Consider the following 16,325-nt stretch of genomic DNA (forward strand, 5'->3'; position numbering starts at 1 on the left):
GTTCAGAATAAAAAATATGATGTGATGTGATTATGTGCACGAGTACATTAAATAAAAACTTTCCTTTTACATATGAAACATCTCTTGGTTGTCATGTTTAATACAGCCCCACTTCTGCTTGGGGGCTCCATGAGCATATCTGTACGACATACATACAGTATATGGCGTTGCATGCACAATGACATCATGGTGTCTGCGACCTTTGCATGGTTTTCAGATAAAATGGCGAAGAAGTTCATATGAAAGATTAGGCAACGGCTATGTTTTCTTCATATGATAAGATTCTTAGATAATAAAACAAACTGAGGGCGGTCAACATCAGTTAAGCAAACAGCCAATGGAAAGCAGAGCAGATAACATCTACTTCATCATCATCATCATCAGCTGCTTTTAAGCGTCCTCAGAATGGCTTGTATGAGAGGACTTCAGAAACCCAGCATCAACGCACCACGTCTTCATTTTTCAAATTCTTTAACCTAAATTTCACACTTTGCCCGGATCCTCGGCTGCACCTTTGGTATTTTTCCTCTGTAAGAAATCAACTTCTGCAGAGCACTTGGTGAATAAAGATCCAGATTGGGTAAGAAACAATTAAAATATCAATCAAAAATAATGTAAATAGATACTCTTATGTGTGTAGAACTGTGGGTGCACATATGACCAGATTAACATCCAAGATGGCTTATTTAGCCCCCATAGAATTGGTAAGAACAGACAATCAAACCTATAGGCAAAAATTGTAATATTCTTTTAAATAACCAATTATTAAAAAATGCCAAAATCAACCCATACCTGCATCTTTTGTCCTGTGTGGGCATTTACCTTTTCCCATAACCTTATATAATCAACACATTTGTTAGGACAATAAAAGTGATTTGATGTATAATTTCTGTGTAATAATACAGGCCAAACATTTGCTTATAAACAAGGGAATCCTGTTAGTCAAATATATGAATAATGTTCTCAAGTTAGAGTAAAGCAAGACAAATTTAATCGTGTATTTCTAGAGCAAGGAAATTCAAGGTGATTTATGGAAAATATATCACCTTCGCAGGAACTCAATGAACTAATGCTCCAAACATTTTGAAGTGAAAAAGAAAGAATCTTAAATAAGATTATTATAAATTATGACATCCAAAGATGCAAGCTCCCTTTCGTGGCACTTCAAAATAAATCACCTGAACTGTATGTTGGTCAGGTAGACAGCAATATATACATGTATGTATATAAAGTGCAAATAGAGAGGATGCTTCCATTCAAACAAGATCAAAATGTGATGGTGAGCCTGCATAGTGCATCTAACATGATAGGACTCACCCATTCACCGCTTTCTGAGTGCTTCAGGGAGCCATGTGGCCTGTGCAGACCAGAAAGAATGCTGCTCACCTTTGTTTGCTCCCACATGTTGCTGGTGTGTCTGTTATGGCCACTGCAGCCACATTATAGTACAAGGTGGCGGCACCTTGCCTAAATTACAAATACTGTCAGGTCACGGAAAACCAAGCATGTTTAAAACAATGCGCTTGAAATTGGTACAAAACACTATGAAAAGTTAAAAAGTAACAACTGATGTAAGAAGAGGCTAATATAAACAGGAACAGCTTTGTGACAGAGGTCAGGGTGACCATGCCTGCACTGTCCCACACCCCACATATTGAGAAAATGTCCCACATTTTATTTGAATCGATACTAATGCTTTCCTAAAAGTATTCATCTGATCAGACAGCTCTGTAAAAAGGAGGCGGGCTGTTGCTGCAAGAGCTGCTTGTCTGATGTCAATCAAGATGTTAAACACAGGGCACTGCCTCCCTCTTCGTCGTCCGTCACAAATGAGACATATTTGAAAATGTTAAATAAGCAAATAAAAGAAGATGCAGCTACAACAAAAAAAGGGGAAAATACTGGACTTGCAACTGGGTCAAGCCAGCTAAAGTAATTACAATACTTATGTATTTAGTTATTTATCACCTATGTGTTGTTACACTTGTAAATGATAGTGTTTTTTTTTTAAATTGCCTTTGACTGTTAGTATATTTTATAGTCCATAGCTTTTATAAAGCACCAGTAGTATACTTGATACATACAGTCTATCCTGTGTTTAATTTTATTTTTTAAGGCAAATAGACAGTCTATCAACATTTACACAACTTCTCAACACCGATAATAGGCGTCCCACATTGTCCCACATAAACATTCTCTTTGTCTCTCATTTACTGTGTCGGAATCTGGTCACTCTCTATGAGGTCCATGTCCAAATAACATTGAAATAAACATTAAAAAACATCTGTACAGACTAAGATAGTAATTAGAAGCATTTCATATTTATCTGAGGCCCAGCTGCAATACCACATCAGTCCGGCAGGGGGCCGCACATGTCATGATGCTTTCTTCTTCTTCAGCCACTACGTGGATGAGGGCGCTGCAGCTGCAGAGCAAAAAAAAAACCCGCGACAAGTAACCGCTGCATGTTCACATCCAGCCGCTGTTCCTCCCTCCTTCCCTTCCTCCCTCCTCCTCCTCCTCCTCTTATCTGCGCTCCCGCTGCTCCTGCTGTGCGCATTTTCACTCAGCAACTTATCCATTTTCCCCCTCCTGCTGTTACAGAAACCGCGCAGCAAAAATGACCGAGACGGAAACGAGGGGCCACCGCGCCGACAAGCGCCAGAAAGCCGAGGCCGTCAACGCCACCGCCGCCGCGGCGGCAGAGACGTCGACGGTGGAAGATGTTTTTGACGACACCTATGTGGAGAAAGAGGGACCTAAACCGCCCAGGACGCCGGTGTGGAGGAATATCATTCTCATGTCCCTCCTGCACGTCGGTGCACTGTATGGACTCGTTGTCCTCCCTTCCGCGTCTGTTCCAACTCTAGCATGGTGTAAGTATTTATTTAAAAAAGAGAAATTCATTAAAAAAAAAAAAACAGTCGCAGGCTTTGATGTGGAGCCGGTTTTTTCATTTTGTCTTTAATCCGGATGTTTACTGAAGGCCACAAACTGCTGATGGCGTGTGATCTATGCACATACAGTAAATCTACAGTAGACAAGCGCCTGGAGGGTCGTGTCAGTGAGAATAATGGAGAATGAGTCACATTGGCCTTGTGATTTTCATTACACACACACACCCTGCCTGGAAGCCTCCACTCCAATTTGCTCCCTTCCTAGGAGCTCAAACTGTTTTGTTTGTGTTTAAAATGAACGTTTGTACATTTAAACACATGGGGCTGCAACAAATGATTACTTTAATCGATTCATTTGTCAATTATTTAGTTGCTTGGTCCAGAAAATGTTGACTGGCGTTTCCCCAAACGTGATATGATGATGATGATGTTTGTCCACAAAAAAACAAACACGATTCAGTTTTAATGAAATAAACCAGGGAAATATTAACGTTTCAGAAGCTGAAAAATCTATCTGAGAATAAATATCAGTAGATTTATGACACACCCAAAGACACATTTATGATGCACAATATTGGACATTTTGCCGATATTCTCAACCTTTTTTTTTTTTTTTTTAAAGCTGTGCAAACATAATGGTAATAATAATAAAACATAAACTCCATCACATTTTAAATCTACTCCATTGAATATTAAACCAAGGGTTGACCATTGAGTTTAGATGGTTTAGGGTTATAGTTTTTCTTGAAATAAGAATGTATAGAGAAAATCAATGATGTGTTAATTGTGTGACAGTCTAGCTCACCATTATACAGTCATTTATTTATTTATTTATTAAGTACCACAACAGGGGAGAGACCTCATGATTTATAATGATCATATTTTTTCACTTAGGTAACATGAGTACTGTATTTTTTTAACTTAAGTCTCAGTTGTTCATCAAGTTTCCAGCTTATGTGCTCAGATGTGGACAAATGTGTTACATTTACGGTTAAGAATCGAGACAGTTATCACAAATATTATGCTTTGAGATTATTTTGGTCGGGCTAAATGTGACAAAGTAGCCATCTCTCCTCATACCTGATAAATAGACGATATATAAATAGAGGCATGACTCAGATTTGTCCTGTACAGCCTCCACTTTGTATCCACTCTGGCACTGCATAATTTCCCTTTGCAATGCTGAGCTGCATATTATTTCACTGGGGAAGACAAAGAACAATCGCCCTTCCCATAGTCGCCCCATTGTGTGCCGTGTGGTACCACAACAACAGAATGCTCTTTGCCACTTGTCAAATCCTGGGCCGTCTCGTCTGGGCTTCTGCATTTTTTTAGAAAACAACAAAACTGTGAGGGGCAGACAGAACCGCATGCTCCCGCCGACCCGTCCCATCTCCTGACTTGGCTGACTTTGTAATGACTGTAATGGAAAGAACGTGGTGTGTCCCAGTGACTCTGCTCCCAGGGCTGTAAGATTAGCCTCAGTGTGATGGTAACAGGTTTGTGCTAAGACTGTTGTTCTTTCCACCTCCTCTTTCCTCCAGCTGTGGTGTGCTACCTCATCAGTGCCCTCGGAGTGACGGCAGGTGCTCACAGATTATGGAGCCACAGGTCCTATAAGGCTTCCCTCCCCCTGCAAATCTTCCTCGCTCTCGCCAACTCAATGGCCTTTCAGGTAAAAATGCTTGGAAATGTAAACGTTCCGTCCTCAGGCTGTGTATGAAAAGTGAACATTTGCAAAGCAAATGAGCCGTTATCACACGTGGTGTCTAATGTAACGTAATGATTTCCTTTTTTAAATAGGAGCACAATTTACAAAATTGACATCATGTTCCATTGAAGAAGACCTCAATATAGCTGTCGAGGTGAACTCTTGTTTTGAAACCTCCAGTATCACAGTTTGACTCGTGTCAGGTTTTTGAAACTGGAAGTCCGTCACACGCAACCAGGCTCAAACTGGTGTCCGCTCACATGTGCCGTACTTTACCTTCTATTTTCCTCTCAAAATGGAAAATAGTGCTATTGAAGAAGACCTGTAACCTGCAATTGACACCATTTTCCATTCAGTCATAGTTGTGGTGGCTAACTGCTCCTCCTGTCTTAGTTCATTTGCCACACTTATTAAAATGTTAAAATCAAATGTATTAATATAGCTCATTTAAAACAACCATAGTTTACCAAAGTCCTTTACAGACGATGAATTAAGTGGATTAAATCAGGATAAAGCAACCATTAAAGAAAGAAAAGAAAGTCATACACATTCATTCTCTTATTTCCACATGTCCACCCAACCAAGAAGCTCAGATTCAACCCGACTTAAAAGCTAAAAAAAACTGAGAAGAGGTGGGATTCAGCAAGGATTTAAAATGGCTGACATTTCTTGTTGGGCAGTTTGTTTCAGAGCTTGGTCACCTTTTACTTTTGCGTCTGGATCATCCAGAAGACGCTGGTTAGCTGACCATGTCACACAAATAAGGTGGAGCAAGTCCATTTTAAAATCTAAAAATCCATCCTAAATTGCACGGGAAGCCAGTGGACGGAGGTCAGAACTCCTGTTTGGTGGTTCGTTTGATGAGTTGTGTATTTGCTGAACTTAACTTAACAATAGTGTGAATAACTCCCCTGTCAAACCCATTGGCACCATGGAACGTCAGGATTTGGGTCGGCACCATGGTGACTCAAAAAGAAATACAAAGCTCTCCTTTACGGCGTACGTCACAGTCTGTCATCTTGTTGTGATATCTCGAGAAATAAAACAGTATAATCCTATTTGTATGTTATGCTACAACACTGGCTACATGGTATCATCACCGGTATCGTTAGCTCATCAACAAAAGCCTGCGTCACTGCGTCATTTTTTAACGACAATCGTAACAGACGGTGCTGTTTACCAACTGTAAATCACTTCACAGTCAATTTAGAGTGTCCAGTTTGCCTAATCCCCAAATCTACATGTTTTTGGACTGTGGGAGGAAACCGGAGAACCCGGAGAAAACCCACACACCAAATCCTACATGCAGGGATATAAATGATATTTCCTCAGTATCAAAGAGAGTATGGTTTTCAAGCAGCCGTGTGTGTGTGTGTGTGTTATGTAATCTGAGTAAAAAGCATGTAGTGTTTTAACACCACACGGTCCCTGTCCTTAATCTGGTGATTTTAACCCTCTATGCCTCATGTAATCCTCTGTATCTCTGCCTGCGTCTCTGTGTCTCTGTCGTGTGTGCAGAATGACATCTACGAGTGGGCGAGGGACCACAGGGTTCACCACAAGTATTCGGAGACAGACGCGGACCCCCACAATGCCAAGCGGGGATTCTTCTTCTCCCACATCGGCTGGCTGATGTTGCGCAAGCACCCCGACGTCATTGAAAAGGGACGTAAGCTGGAGCTGTCGGACCTGAGGGCGGATAAAGTGGTCATGTTTCAGAGGAGGTGAGCAAACACCACAGATTTTTCTTTACTTAAGACATTTCCTGCGACTTTACTTTACAATATTGCTTCTCGTTAATCTTGTCCCGTGCGAGTCAGCGGTTTTGCATTAGCGAAATAGGTTTTTTTGGGAAAGCTAAATGCCACCTGGATAAAGGTCAATATGTAGGGCAACTCGATTCGTAATACACTCAGCTGTTCTGTCATTATTGATACGCTGCAATGCAATCGTCTAATGATAAGGGTTGAAACATTTAAACATCGTCAACTAAGATAGCTTCTTAAATGTGAATATTTTCTGGTTTCTTTTCTCCATGCAACAAAGAAAACATTTCCATGTTTGGGAAACACTGATCAACATTTTATGCACCAAACGATGACCCTATTAATCAACAGATTACTCGATTATGAAAGTAATCCTTCGTTGCATGTCGAGAATAAAAAAAATACCCCTAAAAAGTTAAAGTGTATGATTAATTTTGAGTGTTTTCTGCCATTTTGTTTTTCTTCAACCACTGAAAGAGGCAACGAGACAACTTTCATGTCTGTGTTAGTCATTGATGTTGAGGATCAATACAAGCGTGGATGGTGTCACTTTTCTATTAAACTATTAAACTCTGCAATCATTGTTTCAAAAATGAGTCTATTCCAGCTTTAACTTTTCTGTGATAAAGAGTAATGTGACTCTGGTGAGTGGAATAATTGGGGAAATCTGACTGAAAATATCAATATTTGGCACGAGTGCAATACAATAATCGTCTCTTGTGTCAGGACAATCATATATTTATTGTCTCATCAGTATTTTGTCCCACTTTTATCCTGGATTATGGTCAAGTATAATTTTTGTTCACATATTCATGCTAATACTACCTTCATTAATACTTCAGCTTCCTTTCTACAACAATCCACGCAAAACATTAAGACAATTGATGTCAAATAAATTTCTGGTTCAAAAATAAAATATTTATTTACGTAAATTAACACCGCCTTGAATCCTGCTTAAAAAGTCCCTGAATGTTAGCACTGAATATGTAGAATAGTCGCCTGCTGTTTGAATGCATTCACAGGCTTTGGGCCTGGTCCTTTTATTCCTGTCATTAAAAGTGACTTCCCTTTCGGCTCAGGCTGTGCAGGATGTCAAAGTGACCAAGATAATGGATGCACTGATAAGGGAAGTTTCCAGGGACAGCGTGTCCACACAGTGTCCACTCACTGGTCATTTGTCAACCTTTCTACTCGTCTCTGGAAGCTTTCCCAGTTTTTTTTTTTTTGTTTTGTTTTTTTTTCATTTGTGCTTCCAGTCAAACAGGGATTAACACGGTTGAAGAGAAACCCAGTCACAAGGTTCCAGGTCAACTGTGTTCACTGAACTGATGTTCGTAACTGTGACAACATGTTTACATTCGCTCGCATAAACAACCGAGCGTTAAATGTGGGAGTCCTCTCCGGTGATATGTTTACGGACTGTGTAGTGTCACTGTCATTGGACAGCGATTGTTGAAATTTAAAAAGATTATTTACACGAGTTAAAACCGTAGTAGACAAGGCTTTCTTTACCGTTGATGGCGCGGCATAAGGGCGAGAGGGAAACGTCACAATGTAAATGTAGATTTTCTCCCACGATATGATTTATGGCACAAGGGAACTGCAATATTCCGTCTTATTGAAGCCTCCGGTGTCGCGACGTGACCACTGCCATGTTAGTTTTCTGATACTGGAAGGTCATTGACGTCAGAGACGACCAGGCTCCTATTGGACGATTCGTTCTTAATTTTCTACTTTCTTCTAAAATGGAACATAATTAACAAAATTGACATTTTCTATTGGAGAAGAGATAAAACCAGCAATTAAGACCACTAACTCCTCAAGAAAATGCTTGTATATGCTATAAATCAAGTGGAAAGTAAACCAATTTTCCCTTTGTTTTGGCAACCAGTGGATTCGCCTCCTAGTGGCTATTCAATACATTGTTATTTCCTGGTTGGCTTCAGGGGGAACCAGAAAGACTCATGTCCATTTTTCGTCTTGCTTCTGCTGCATCTTTACAACAGGAACTACTATGGGCATGAATTAAGTGATAACTCAACCTCTCTCTTTGGTTGCAGGCACTACAAGCTCTCCGTGGTGGTCCTTTGCTTCCTCGTGCCCACCCTGATCCCCTGGTACTTCTGGGGTGAGTCCCTGGCGGTGGCTTACTTTGTCCCTGGACTCCTGAGATACACTTTAGTGCTCAACGCCACTTGGCTGGTCAACAGCGCTGCACATATGTGGGGCAACAGACCGTATGACAAGACCATTAACCCGAGGGAAAACCCACTTGTTGCTTTCAGCGCCATGGGTAAGGGAACATCTTTTTTATTTTCACAGCCTATGTTTGTGTATGTTTTAAATGAAGCAGCTTTACCCATGACTCGGTGGTTGGACAGTGTGCAAACTCAGTGGTTGTTTATTTATTTTCTAGGCCTTTTTTTTTTCTCTCTCTCTCTCTTCCTGGCCAGTATTTATGCAGTATTCTAAGAATAGTCATTTTTGTACAGCTGGCAACCACAGGGGCCTGATTCTGAAAACAGCATCAAACTCACAAGTTAACTAACACTAACAGTATTAAATTGTGATTTTTTGCAAAACAAAGCCACAATTTTAAAGTGTTTTTGGTTGGATATAACTTACGATTACACAAGAAAGAAAAAAACAGTCTTGCCTTTATATTATTTAAATGTTTAGTGCAATTTGCTTCTAAAACACTTTTATCTCTTGAACTCATCTTCACATCTTGATAGGCGTCAATTAATGGAGTCGTCTGGAAAAATATAATCCAACGAAATACTGGAATAAACACAAATTGTCGTTTTGTTAGTACCACTGTTTTGATCTGCACAGTGTAGGCGGCCATTACAACCTTTACAACTGGATTTCAACAAATAACATCCATCAACGTCCACTCGTCGCAGCTGCAATAATAGTGCGGAAATTGAGACGTACAGACTGTTGCTGCGTCTTTTGAAAGCATTTTTCAATTCAATTAAATCCCCATCTGGACGTATCTGATGACAACTGCAGTGTCCGGCAACACAGAAATAGCCGCGTGGAGTTATTTCTGCTTGGTAACGGACGCAAATCATAATTGCTACATTTTTGTTGTCCGATGCAAACCATTTAAAAGCAGATTCTCCCCTTACCTTCACCTTCAGTGTTACCATGACAACCGTGCCACATGACAATGGTGGCAGGGATTGATTGAGTCGGTCTGGATTTGGTAGCCTGTGAATGACGACATGTGGCCGTGAAGGTTTTTCAATCGTCCAAAAATAAGCCTTCACTTCACTTTGTCCGCTCTCCTCACGCGCGGCCGCTGCTGCGAGTCGCGTTCAGACGTGGAAGTCAGTGGAGCGAGTCACGACACTTGCACATTTGAGTGTGTTCAAATACACCGTATCCTCCACAACACTGCTGCATCACACCCACCTTTATATTTAAAAACGCCTGCTGCCAGTTGTCTTTAGAATATATTTAAAAGCAGTGCTTATCAACAAAAGGTCTTCAATCATACAAATACTGTACAGTCGGACTTTGAAATCCACACCTTTTTGAAAAACAAAAACTGACGAACACTCTTTTATTTTACAGGCGTCAGCGTCTTAAACCGCCTTTCGAAAAGCCTGTCCGATTAAAACTGACCTTTCTCCGTCTCTAAAGTATGTCAGTGCCTGTTTATCTCGTGTGTTGACTGCATCCGATTCCGCGTTTTTATGGCTTTTTAATTTTATGGCCTGTGGTTTTATCTGGCTTTTATAGTTTCGGCTGCCTTATATTTAATATTTGCATGTTTCCTCCATTTATTTGTGTAAAGAACACATTTTATTTTTTGTGGAAGGTGCTTTACAAAATAAAATGATTATTACTATATGGTCTATGGTAGGTCTTATCACTGAGGGCTGTAAATTTTATGGCCTATAATCCTATAAGCTTATGAATGCGCTGCGACGTGTCTCGTCCTCAATAAGGTCGTTCTGGTTAAAGGTAGGGTCAGAGATCCTGGAGAAACAGTTAGAGCAGGCCACATTTTGAATTCAAAAGTCCAAGCCTCTTTCTCCAGACTTCCCTCTGAAGCCACGCCTCCAGAGCAAAGGAACGCGTAGCGAACACGGATTCACGAGCGCTGCGCAGCGTCGGTAACGCCCGGTACTTTTTCAGTGAAGCTAACTGTTTTGGATGCTTGTTCAAATGACAACGTGATGCCGAAAAATAACAACAAATACTCAAATAAAATGATCGCAAAGACATATAGTGAATCTACATGTCGCCTTCCAGTTCACTCGGTTCTTGGAGCGTCTTTCGTTTGCAACCGACACCTGTTGTTGTTGTTGTTGTTGTTGTTGATCTTCTGAGCATGTGCGATTAGTGCCCTAAGAGGTGTGAGGGGAGGGCGGGGCTGATGGCGGTTTGATTGATGCATGGCGATCCAGTTCTTTCGGACCGTTCATCACCATCATTACGATTGGATGGTGTTTTTCCAGCTCCGCAGGTGATTGAATCATTTTTTTAAATTTCTGTGACAATGCATTCATAGATTGGTTACAGATTATAGATTGGTTACAATTGGGGTGTGAAGAGGATTTTAAGCAATACAGTAAAGGTTATACTAAGTTTTAAGTATTATATAGAGCTGAAACAATTCATCTTTTGATAATCGATTAATCGGTTTGAAGCTTTTTTTATGATTTAAAACAAGATTTCCGATTGTTTAAGCTTCTTAAATGTGAATATTTTCTTAATTTCTTTGCTCTGGATAACAAAGAAATCATTAAAAGTTAATCATTTTGGTTTGTGGACAAAACAAGACATTTGAGAACATCATCATTTCCAGGTTTGACAAACACCGATCAACATTTTTTAAGGTTTTCTGATATTTTATAGACCAAACGATTAATCAAGAAAATAATCGACAGATTCATCGATTATGAAAATAATCGTTAGTTGCGGCTCTAGTATTATGAGAATATTGATTGTGTTGCTCTGTTTTCGTCATGAGCAGTGCTCAACAAATTTAGTTTTTAGCATTCAAAATATCATTTTGGTTAAAGAGCTTCTACATACACTACATACATTAACCATTAAAAAAATGATTTGCTGTGGTCTAATAAATGTGTTTGGCGTTCTATATCTTAACTCAGGTTTTGTGAATTTCTCACCATCCAGTCCAACACTTTCTTCTTTTTCTTTTTTCTAATGCAGGTGAAGGCTTCCACAACTACCATCACACTTTCCCCTTCGACTACGCCACGGGAGAGTTCGGCTGGAAGCTGAATGTCACCACCGCCTTCATAGACTTGATGTGTTCCCTCGGTTTGGCCAGGGAGCGCAAGAGGGTGTCAAAGGAGATGATCGTCGCACGCGTCAAGCGAACGGGCGAGGGCATCAACAAAAGTGGCTAAGGCGCGCGACCCACCGCGGGCAAAATCCTACTGTTGTGATATCGATGTTGTCGAAAACCCGAGACAGAGCGTAGCAACAGGTATAGCAGCATTTCAGCGGTTGGGTGGTGATTACCAATGCCTCTGATTATAAGTTAAAACCTCCTCCCGAGATTAATACTGGCTTTTAAAGAGCTTACGGACCTTCTCATCACTTGTGTGGGTCTCTTTATATTTTTGTCCATTCTCCACAGCCAGTGACACATGCAAGCACAGCATTTTTTCAAAAAAAAACAACAACAACAACAAACAGGCACAAAAAGAAAAAAAATGGAATGAAAAATCCGATTTTCCGTCTTTTTCTTTGGCAGCGGTAGGACACACAGTTGAGTGGTTTTTGAGTGAGTGGTGTGTAAACGCAGAAATTACAACATAATTTACTGTATATTATTTATTAATGTGCTATTTATTAACAGTCATTGGCACTTTTTCGAGAGCTTCTTATTGAAACCTAACAAACGTGTTGTTCATGCCAGTCAAAGACTGAGCGGCCTCTCACTCAAACATCTGTCTGTTGTGTGCTGTGTTGTTTCATTCCACAGGGAGTGGAGTTTAATCTCGGTATTTGTCTGTTTTAAGCTGAGGTTTTCTACATTTTTTTAGCGAGCCCGTAGTCTTACTGATCAGAAAGCTGCTGAATTCAAACGCCCCATTTATCACACTTAAATAATCCCGGATAAATTCGGGGGGATGCGTTCACACCCGCCGTCTGCAAGTGGTTCTTAATGAGGATTAATGAGAATTTCTCTGGCGTGTGTGTGTGTGTGTGTGTGCCGTATGTATACTGCCGATTTGAGTCAGACTTTGCCATTAATCCTCTCCATTTAGACGCCACTGACGCCAGACTTTTTCACTTTTAACGTGAGAAGAGAGAATTATTTTCATTACACCCAAGTAATAAGGACTCCCCTCTCCCTCAGATAAGGCCAACGAGGCACATGTTAAGAAGTGCTTTGATCCTTTTTAAGCTCTGTGATATTGCTGAAGCATTATGCCAGGAGACTCTTGCCCAAATGCCTTATGAGGGGGTTGCACTTTTTGTTTGAAAAAAAAAAAAAAAAAATTAAAAGAGGAGGTTATTGATGAATAAATTGTCCGTCGACCTGTTTCTAGGCAAACCGCGAAAATCTATAGTCCCGCGTTTACAAAGAAGAAGAAGAAGAGGGACCTTTCAACGAAAACAGTGCTTTATAACTACGATTTTGTGTAAACCAAACGAAACACAAGATGCAGTCTTGCTGTTAGATCCTTAATGATACTGTTGTGATATTTGTCACCGCTCCCTCTTTTACAGAGGAGTCACTTTTGTTACAGTATTAGACTTCTTGAAATTGAAACGCCTTAAAACGGCACATTTTTCAAAGAATGTTTTTTTGGCTTGTTTTTTTCTTCTTCCCCACAATATGTACCATGAGGAAAAAAAAACAAAATTTTATACTTGTGACAAAGTATGTTTTGCTGGTTTTGTTGGAATTCTGTAATACTCCTTATTCATATACTGAATTAAAAAAAATATATATGATCATACCTTTTCTGTGACGTTCTTTTTCGTCCTGGGCAAGATTACAAAAACACCACTGATTATTGCATTACATTACATGATCAAGGAATCTTACAAATAACAAGTGAACTTGATGTTTCCTTATTAAAAGGAAGTAAATACAGCATCTATACACTCACTGGCCACTTTATTAGGTGCAAAGGACACGTTAGGAAGAGCCACAACTTCAGAAGGCACATTAAACTTAGAGGAGCCAATAAAATAATAAACAATAAATCCACAATACTTGAAATTGAAACATCTGAGTGTATAATGGGACAACGTGATACTAAAAAAAAAAGGGCTTATTATTACGTAGGAAATGCATCAGTGCGTAATCAGCATTTCAAAATGTGTCACTCAAACATGAAGATAAAGGTGGTGGATAACGTACGCGTGTACAAAGTAAAAGCAGAAAATTGGTTATCGCACAAGCTCTGCATTTGCATATCTGTCGATCACGGGTTCATAAGATGAGACAGTAAGATTTTTTTGTCCGAATGAACTTTGTTCTAGATTTTGATAAGAGAGAGAGAGTTCGTCACACTTCTGCATATCTTTGTTGTAACCAAATATTTTCTGGGTTTCTTTTAGAGTTATTGTTGCACTTCACTGTTGCTCCTCTGTTATTTTGAAACACTCTTGACATTTCCCTCTGAAATCTGCCACCATCGAGGCGTTTTTCATCCAGGAAATGTTTGCAACATTGTCTTCTGTAAACCCTAGACATGGTTATGTATGTGTTGAAATCAGATCAGCAGTTTCTGAAACACTCGGAGCAGCCCGTCTGGCACCAACAACCATGCTGTGTTACTTAAATCATTCCAAATTCTGATGTCTGGGTTGAACTTCAGGAATCTGACTTGTTCACGTGTCCACGCCTCGATGCACCGAGGTGCTGCCATGTGATCTGCTGACAAGATATTTGCATTAAAAAGCAGTTGAACGGGTATACCTAATAAAGTGGCTGTGGGTGTTACAGGGCCCTGCATACAGAGACCTTTATTGTGAACCTTTATTGCCGTGTGGCGCACAGTAAACTCACAAACCATGTGACCACGTGGCCTCACATGAAAAGTCCAGTCAGTAAAAATGTTTGGTTTTTTTCAAAGACTGATTTAGCTGCGTTATGTAAATTGAACATCGCAGGACTTTCATCAGAGAGCACAGTGTCCAAGGTTTTTACAGCACCCACTGAGCTGTGGACTGACATTATTTACTCTTTCACTCATTTTCTACCACCTTTAACCCTTAGAACTCAGAACATTTAGGCTTTTTTTTTATTTATATATATATACAGAGGCTATAAGGATGTGCAATATACAGTGTTTTATATCCTTTTTTCTGCATGTTTTACCAGCTATATTAACACATACGTGCTAAAAGTACTCGCATCTTTTAAAAATCGAGTGGAATTTGTGAAACGCGTCACATTTAAAAGTTTGCATGGCTCGTTTTAATGAACAAAAAAAACGGTCTATTTTGTGACTTCTGCCCCCCCAATCACCCTCATTTCCATATAAGGAGTTGTGTATTGAATGATTAGGACAGGTGAATGACGAGGACAGGTGAATGTAGAGGACAGACAGGTGAATGATGAGGACAGGTGAATGAATGACGAGGACAGGTGAATGAATAACGAGGACAGGTGAATGTAGAGGACAGACAGGTGAATGACGAGGACAGGTGAATGAATGACGAGGACAGGTGAATTGGCGTCAGTTAAGGTCCCTGAGTGAGTGAGAAAGTTAAAGCATTTGTGACCTTTGACCCACTTTGACCCATAATGACTGACACATTGTGTGTTTACATGTTTGATTGATTGATTTTGTCTTTAATGAAAAACGATGTGAGATTCGACACAAGAAAGAACCCCAACCTTGCTAAAAAAGTAACTTTTACTCTGAAACAAGCTACTTTTTCACTTGAACTTGAGTACACTTTTAGACCAGTACTTTTACTTGTACTTAAGTAAATACCTTTACTTTAGAATATTTCAGTACTCTTTCCACCTCTGCTGAACAATATACAGTATATACAGTAGTATCACTCAATAGACGTTCCTTTAATTTGTCAGCAGTATACTTACTCTCTGTCGGTATAACCAACACTTCCTTCACTGATTCCCTGTGACTTTGTGTGACAGGAGTGAAGAAGAATCTCCAGATGTTCATTTTGCACCTGACATAATTAAACCACAGCAGCTCCAGTATCTCATTCTCCCCATACAGAAATCTTGTACCTTGTTAATTGAAAGTCCCTCATCCACATGCCAACAGCTCACACTGATTAAAATCTCTCTCTCTCTCTCTTTTTATCTCTCTCTCTCTCTCTCCCTCTCTCCCTCCCTCTCTCTCCGTTCGTGTTCGTGCTGCATTGTTTATCACCCTCGTATCACCCTCATCTGAAAATGCTGACGCGGCACTTGGGGACCAAGCATACTGCACATACTTTGATTGTCTACAGATATTATTTGAGCATTCCTCGTGGACTCCTTTGTGTCAGACTTGTGCAGATACGGCACAGCGAGCGATACTTTGCAGCTTTCATGTGTCGCCCACAAACCGGCTCCTTATCATGTTTTGTCTTAATGGGCGGAGTGGCTTTTTTTCTGATGGGCAAAGTAAAAATGTACAAGGACTTTTCCTGCCAGCGCCTTCTACTTTGTATATTTGAGCCTGATTTGGTGGTCAAGCAAAAAGAGATTATGATGATACTGATATGAATACATATCTAATTTTACATTGTAACGCACAAAGCATGTGAATATGCAGCTGACGTTACACTATGGAAGATCACATTTGTTTCTAAGAGGTGCAAAAACGTGGCAAAATGCAACCTTTAATAGGAGGTAAAGCATGCTCACTTATTCATGTCCATGATGGACAGGTCATCAGTCCATGAGAGAAAAATCAAATAACATATGTAAACACATAATGTATCAGTCAAAATGGGTCAAAGGTCACACACACTCTAAATCAC

At 40.1% G+C, this 16,325-nt stretch overlaps 1 protein-coding gene across 1 annotated transcript; it reads left to right on the forward strand.

Annotated features, from left to right (window-relative positions):
* The first annotated feature begins 434 nt into the window (after positions 1-434).
* On the forward strand, positions 435-13,330 carry scdb (stearoyl-CoA desaturase b). The gene is made up of 6 exons (XM_044045290.1): positions 435-580; positions 2,605-2,876; positions 4,442-4,572; positions 6,127-6,332; positions 8,435-8,667; positions 11,565-13,330. The coding sequence occupies exons 2-6, from the start codon at positions 2,621-2,623 to the stop codon at positions 11,762-11,764; spliced, it is 1,026 nt and encodes a 341-aa protein (XP_043901225.1). The 5' UTR covers positions 435-580; positions 2,605-2,620; the 3' UTR covers positions 11,765-13,330.
* Positions 13,331-16,325: the final 2,995 nt, after the last annotated feature.

This window comes from Solea senegalensis, linkage group LG15, assembly GCF_019176455.1.
Source record: "Solea senegalensis isolate Sse05_10M linkage group LG15, IFAPA_SoseM_1, whole genome shotgun sequence".
NCBI classification, from domain to species: Eukaryota; Metazoa; Chordata; class Actinopteri; order Pleuronectiformes; family Soleidae; genus Solea; species Solea senegalensis.

Excerpts from the sequence above, each read along its gene's own strand:
- scdb (XM_044045290.1), top strand. The coding sequence starts at position 2,621 with ATGACCGAGACGGAAACGAGGGGCCACCGCGCCGACAAGCGCCAGAAA. Across the intron at positions 2,877-4,441 it reads TGTTCCAACTCTAGCATGGT|CTGTGGTGTGCTACCTCATC; the intron begins GTAAGTATTTAT and ends TCTTTCCTCCAG. Across the intron at positions 4,573-6,126 it reads CCAACTCAATGGCCTTTCAG|AATGACATCTACGAGTGGGC; the intron begins GTAAAAATGCTT and ends TCGTGTGTGCAG.